The 6,350-nt window shown below is 44.7% G+C and overlaps 1 protein-coding gene across 1 annotated transcript in view; it reads left to right on the top strand.

The window, feature by feature from the left end:
* Positions 1–479: 479 nt before the first annotated feature.
* PUS7 (pseudouridine synthase 7) overlaps positions 480–6,350 on the top strand; it is a 59,856-nt gene continuing 53,985 nt past the window's right edge. The window contains exons 1-2 of the mRNA XM_019660125.1: positions 480–825; positions 5,369–5,390. Coding sequence (XP_019515670.1) covers positions 480–825; positions 5,369–5,390 — 368 coding nt within the window. The remainder of the gene's footprint in view (positions 826–5,368; positions 5,391–6,350) is intronic.

Genomic DNA, 6,350 nt, shown 5'->3' with positions numbered 1-6,350 from the left:
AGTGTCACTGGCCCTCATATGTGGGATCCGAACCGGGGCCCTCTGGCATCCCAAGCGAGTTCTTAACCATCGCGCCACTCGGCCGGCCCTGATCAGTTTTCTTAAAGGGGATCCTATTGGGGAGCCGTCAAGAAGCTTAAATAGAAAAAGTGGGGAAATGGTGCTCTTCGGTCTGTTGCATTCGGAGGAATTATATACATAGAACAATATAGACCCTAAAGTATTTCTCTATTCCTTAACTGAGTGATGGAGGGTAATAAAAAAGGCCATAACTAAGTGACAGACACTCTTACTAGAATGCAACGAACATTCCTAAGGCAATCGCTGCTTCAGAAGTCGTCTAAATGACTCTCCGGTGCCTGTAAAATCACTTTTTGCCCTCGCCAAAACCCAGATGCGACCGCCTGAGACCTCCCGGAGTGAAGGGGCCACCTTGCGCTCCCCACTCTGCAGCTGGGAAAAACAGGGGCGCAAGCGCAATGCTTCCTGACAGGCCGCACACCGCACTCAGCGGCGGAACGTGGGCGGGGCTCCCCCGCCCCCTCCGGGCAGGGGGCGGGACCGGCGGCAGAGGGCGGACTCCGCCCCGGGGGAGGGGCCGGTCGACAGCGGCGCGTTGCTGTGCCGCACGTGTGCGAGCCCGGCGGCTGGTGAGTCAACCCAAACGCTGCGGGCCCCAGGCGTGGACAGAGCTGCTTATGTCCAGCTGCCATCGCAGCTGGTTCTTCCGAGTGACCCTCGCAGCCGCCTCCCTTCTGCGCCGGGAGCAGCGCGCCCGCCCCCTCGCCGCCCGGCCCGCGCCGCGCCCGCGTTCTCAGGCCCTTGGTAAGTGCGCAGCCTCCCCGCAGCTGCCCGGGCTCTCAGCCTGGCCCGGCCGGGGCCCCCGCCCCCAGGTCCCGCCCTGAGGGGCAGTGCGGACTGGGAAGGCGTCCCAGCGGTGTTCTGAGCCTACGGCGCGCCCGCGGAGCCTCCATTACTAATCGTGCCCGCGGGAGCGCGGCTGCAGCGCGGCGGGTCCTGCGCTTCAGTGGTGCCAGCCCCGCCTCCCGCTCCTCCGGTGGGTGGTAACCGGGAGCCGCGACCTCCCTCCTCCCAGCGGCGCTGTCAGGCCGCAGATCCTATTCCCACTCCTCCCTTTCTTTGCCCCAGGCGCTCCCTAAACAATTCTCCCTCCTGGAGGAGAAAACCAGCCTTTATCCCGAATCCCTTTACAGCTTCCATACATCGCTGGGCCAGTCTTCTAATGTCCAACCCACGTGCTTCGTCCTGGTATTCATCCATTACTACTTATTGCAAGCCTGCTACGTGCCAGGCAAGCACTAAGATGACTGCTTGTTTTGCAGACCTTTCCCAGAGTAGAAGCGAACAGGTTGGGGACCAGGAGTGTTTTCTTGAGCCCTCTGCCGGGTCAATGTTTAACGAGTGGGTGTGGAGGAGGTGCTGCTGTGCATGTTTAAGCTCATCCGCACGGAGTCCTTACCGGTAGCCTTGCTCCGAGAGGTTTAAAGGTACATCCTCATTGCCTAGGTTTTAGCGCCTACCAGGAAGTAGGGTTTGAAGTTTACTTTTTCAACTATTCGGTCCCGTTGTCAGACCACTTTTTTAATTCTGAAAATGTAGGATTACTAAGGGCTTTGGTTTTAAATCTCAAATCATCTGTAAAACAGGCATGCCCCGTTGCCTACGGTTGCTTGACAATGGAGGAATCTGTCAACTATCCAACTGTACACTCATACTGAAAAGGGGATGGATAGGCAATGATTTTTTTCAGTCATTAAGCAAATAGCCAACAGTCCGTATTTATTAATTTAATATCTTCTATTGAACATATTTTTGATAGAGGCTGGGGCCAGACAGGTATTAATAAAACATAGCTTTTGCCCCCGAGTAGGAAAGAAATTACAGTCCAGCTGGGTTTAGTGTTGACCAAATTTGCTCCAGCCTCAGGTCCTTTACACGTGCTTTTTCTGCTGCCTGGAACTCTCCTCACGTACATCTTTTCAAGTCTTTGCTTAAAAGGCACCTTCTTAGAGAGACTTCACTAAAGAGCATCCCTCTTAGTCTCATTCCCCTTACACTACTTTATTTGTAGCTCTTATGCTTACATGCCTTTTTTAAAAAAATAATCCAGTGTATCCTTAAATAAATGTAAGCCCAATAAGGGCAGGACAGTTTTCCTTTTTCCTCAGTGCCTAAAACAGTGCTAGACACATAAGAGGTGCTCAATAAATATTTGTGGCATGAATGAATGCAGTGAACTTAACGATTTTGCATATTATAGTGTAGTGTGTGCCCTGCCCTGAAGAAAGTGCTCTTTATCGTAAGTGCTAGAGGGATTACTGACAGTTTGCAGAGGATGGAGGATAGAAGCATTTAAAAAGTGGAAGTCATGGAGAGTTTTGAAATATAGAAAAGATTAAAACTAATACAGCTCTTTTTTTAGATGTTCATTTGCAAGAAATAATACTAAGAGACAGTCAATGTATTAAAATTTTGAAAATTATAAATTTTATTTTTGTTGTGCGTGGAGAGGAAGCTTATTGTTGAATCTGATATCTTAATGAAAAAGATTTTAAAATACTGTTAAAATTGCAATATTTCTAATCTCATCTGATTCATTTAGAGTGTAAGAGAAACAAAATCCATTATTTTAGTATTCCCTCCAAAGAACTGTATAGGACTTTAAGTTCATGGGTAAGTATCAGAAGATTTCATTCTCTTCCCAGTCATAGACTCAAGCTTCTGGTGTATAGAGATTTTACTTAACATTTGAGGTGCTGTCATTACTATCATGGGTAGTGTATTTGTGCAGTGTAACATTTAAAATTTTTTTCTTTAAACATTATTAAAAAGTACCTCACAAAGCTGGCCTCTTCACCCCCCACACCTGTTTTGTTTTAAGCCAGTCACTTTATTGCATTGAAGTAGAATGCTTAAATATGTATATTTGGATTTTCTTGAATTTTCCTTAGGAAAAATTTTGAATTTTCCTTAGGGAAATCACATTGGGGCAGCCAGGATTGATTTATCTTTCTGACTGACTTCTTTTTGCCCTCTTTCATGCTCACAGGATCCTCCCCCGCTTCTCTCTCATTTAAAAGTTATATTGCATTTCAGTCTTCCCTTTTAGTTCCTGTGAAAACGACACTAATTTGAATTCTGCCTCTCCTAGTTTTCAGAAGTTTGCACAGCGGTTCTAGTATGTTCTCAGCTTCCAAGCCAACAGACAGAACTTAGCACCATATATAGTGATTTATAATCACTGCTGCTATATATATATATATATATATATATATATATATATATATATATAATAAATTTAATATATTAAATTAATATATATTAATAATTAATATATTAATGTCTGTGATAGGGCCATCAGCTAAAACAAATGAAAAATATAATTTCATTTGAAACAAAAGATTAGTTAACGAGCTTGTCCTTGCAATTAAATATAACAAGAAAAAGATCAGGCAAGTGCCCACAAGAAAAGGCTGCCAAAAAACACTATGAAAGGCTGTTTATTTTGGTGCTGTTGGCAGTGCTTTGAGGGTCTCTTAAAATTAAATGACATTTAAAGGAGAAAACCATGTTTAGTCATTAGTCCAGAGAACAAAACAAGCATAAGAAGCTTTGTTTTTTTCCCAACTCAGCAATACAGTTCTGCTGTGTAAACCAGCCATAATAAATATTAATGACCAACAGTTGAATAGGAATAATTATTACAGACTTTTGATCATTTTTCAGCTTTTCAAAGAAATAAACTGAAGCTTAGAGAGGTTAAGCAACCTGCTTAGTAAATGACAAAACCTAGGTCAGGCTCCAAGTTATAATCCACAAGATGCCGAATATTCACCAAGTAAGAGTTGAAACCAATGGTTGATACTTTAGATCCATGGTCTGCTAATATTCTCGTTCCAGGGATGTTAAGGATAACAGTGCTGTTCTAAACCTTCTAGAATTTCATTCACGAAATCACTGATGTAGCGTAGGGGAGAGTGTGTCAATATTCCTGATGATCTCATAAAAGTTTTTCTTTAACAGTTGGTTTGTTTAAATCAGGATCCAAAGAAGGATCCGCCCATTGCATTTCTTTGCAGATTTCTCCTTCCTCTTTTTTTCCTTTGCTGTTTACTAGTTGAAAGAATTGTGTCCTTGTCCTTGTAAGTTCCCAGTCAGGATTTTGCTGATTGCTTCCCATGGTGGTGTTTAACATCTTCGTCTGTCCCTGTATGCCCTCTAAACTAGTAGTTAGACACAGAGTTTCAATCCATAAGAATACCTCATAAATAATAGCATGTACTTTCAGGGGCACACAGTGTCTGGTTGTCTCTTTTTAGTGATGTTAGTGGCCAGTGATGGTCATTGTCCAGCTCCACTATTTCATTAGGGATTTGCTACTTAGTGTGTCTTTGATCTCTATAGATAGGGAACCGTTTCAGCATCTATTTCAAGAATTCTGCAAAGTATCTATTGATACCTGTTACACTATGCTGGATTCTCTGGCATGTACAAAAGAAATAACATCCTCAAAGAACCTGCAGACTTCTTGAGGGAGGAAAGAGGACTAGCATTTATTTAGTTTCTACTATGCTAGACACTTGTGTTCATCATTTTATTTCATCTTCACGACCGTCCTGTGAAGCACATAGCATACCCATTTTACACCTGAATAACAGGGGCTTGGAGAAGTTAAGTAATTTACTTGGACCAGTTACACAGCTAGAAAATGGCAGCGGGGGGAAGGGGGGGCGGGACGGGACACGGTTCTCAGATTCCTGCATGGGTAGTGGAGAGAAGGGAGGTAAAATGGAAAGACATTGGGTTAATAGAGAGGAAGGCACAAGAGCAGGGCTTGTGGCCTTAAAGCACAGATGAGACCAGGGTGATTGGAGATGGGTGTAGAGGACCTGCCATTGGAGAGAGCGTGGGCACTGTCAGACTGGGAATGCGCACTTGAGGGGGCTGGACCTGAGCCATTGGAAGCGTGTGGAAGATAATGGTGCATGACACTGGATGAAGGACAGGACTAAAGTGGAAGGATGGAGCAGATTTTCTGCAGAGGAAATACTTGGCGTTTCCATTAAGGCTTATGGCTGCTGTCAGGTTGTTGAGAAGGAACATACTGGGGAGGGGGTACACCAGCAAGCCCCTGAGCCAAGTGCGGATGTGGCCGTTACTGCCCATGCTTTTCTCCCTGCTGAGAGTTCAGGCTGCTGGAAGGGTATCAGCATCTCCTGGTAGATCTTGTCATGCCAGCTGGAGACCTTGTATCATGTTGGAGAGTCATTGTGGGCTTTTGGGTAAGAGTATGTGTGACACAGTGTAATGACTGTCTATGGGACACATCCTCTTGGATGTCCCCCAGGTACCTGCAACATCACAGAACTGTAAGTGGGCTGGTCTTCTCCCACCACTTGCTCCTCTCCTTGGGGTTCCCATGTCCTCTCAGATCCTCAAGGCAGAAAACCCAAGTCACCCTGGAGTATTGCTTCTTCCATATTTGTCACTAAGTCTATCCCCACCACCTCCTGATTGTCCCTGAATGCACCTCTCCTTTCTGTCACCCTTGTCTCAGCCTTCGATCAGGTTGTACTGATTTCTTGCCCCAAATACGGCTGAATCCTTCAACCTAGTCTCCCAGTCTAACCCCAGTTTCTCTTCAAAGGGTACCAGGAAGCCTTTCTAACTCATGAATCTAGTGGTGGTTTGATTTTTCAGGACGTCATTCCCTCCATTCAGCCTGGTGTCACTTCCACCCACCCCCTAGCTTTAACTTCAGACTCTCCTGTGTGTTATACCCTCCACGATGGTGGTGAGTTCCTTGGGTTTCTTCCAGCTCTCCATGCTCTCCCATGCCTCCATGCCTTGGCATATCTGGCACCCTCTTCCCCCGAACAACCTCCTCTGCCTTTTCTATGACTTGACTCACCTCAAATCTTGGCTCAGGTGTTCATTTCTCGTCTTCCATTAGGAAGGGTGTCTTCTCTGACACCGGCACCTCCAATGCCTTCTGAAGTCTTCTGTGTGTTTCCATAGTCCCCAAACAAGTAAGTCCTTTTTTTAAAGAAAAAAAATTTATTTTGATTTTTCTGTCTTTTGAAGGAAATTGTTTTACTACGTTTTTCTATATCTTTTCTCCTGTTTTTTTGTAGCCATCATGATCCTTTTTTCTTTCACTTTTTGCTTGTAGTGCTTGTGTTTTTCTCTGCCTTTCCTTACAGTCTTGATTTTTGACACAATTTTAAAAACACAAGACCAAATATGGATTTTTAAAATTTAGTCCATCATTGTTATCATTCTGCTGTAGATGCTTTTGTAGATAGGCTTCTTGTTAACCAAGCCTTGGA

Source organism: Hipposideros armiger, unplaced genomic scaffold (genome assembly GCF_001890085.2).
Source record: "Hipposideros armiger isolate ML-2016 unplaced genomic scaffold, ASM189008v1 scaffold_312, whole genome shotgun sequence".
NCBI lineage: Eukaryota > Metazoa > Chordata > Mammalia > Chiroptera > Hipposideridae > Hipposideros > Hipposideros armiger.
Note: the sequence above shows the minus strand (reverse complement) of the source record. Positions and strands in the feature narration are given on the sequence as shown.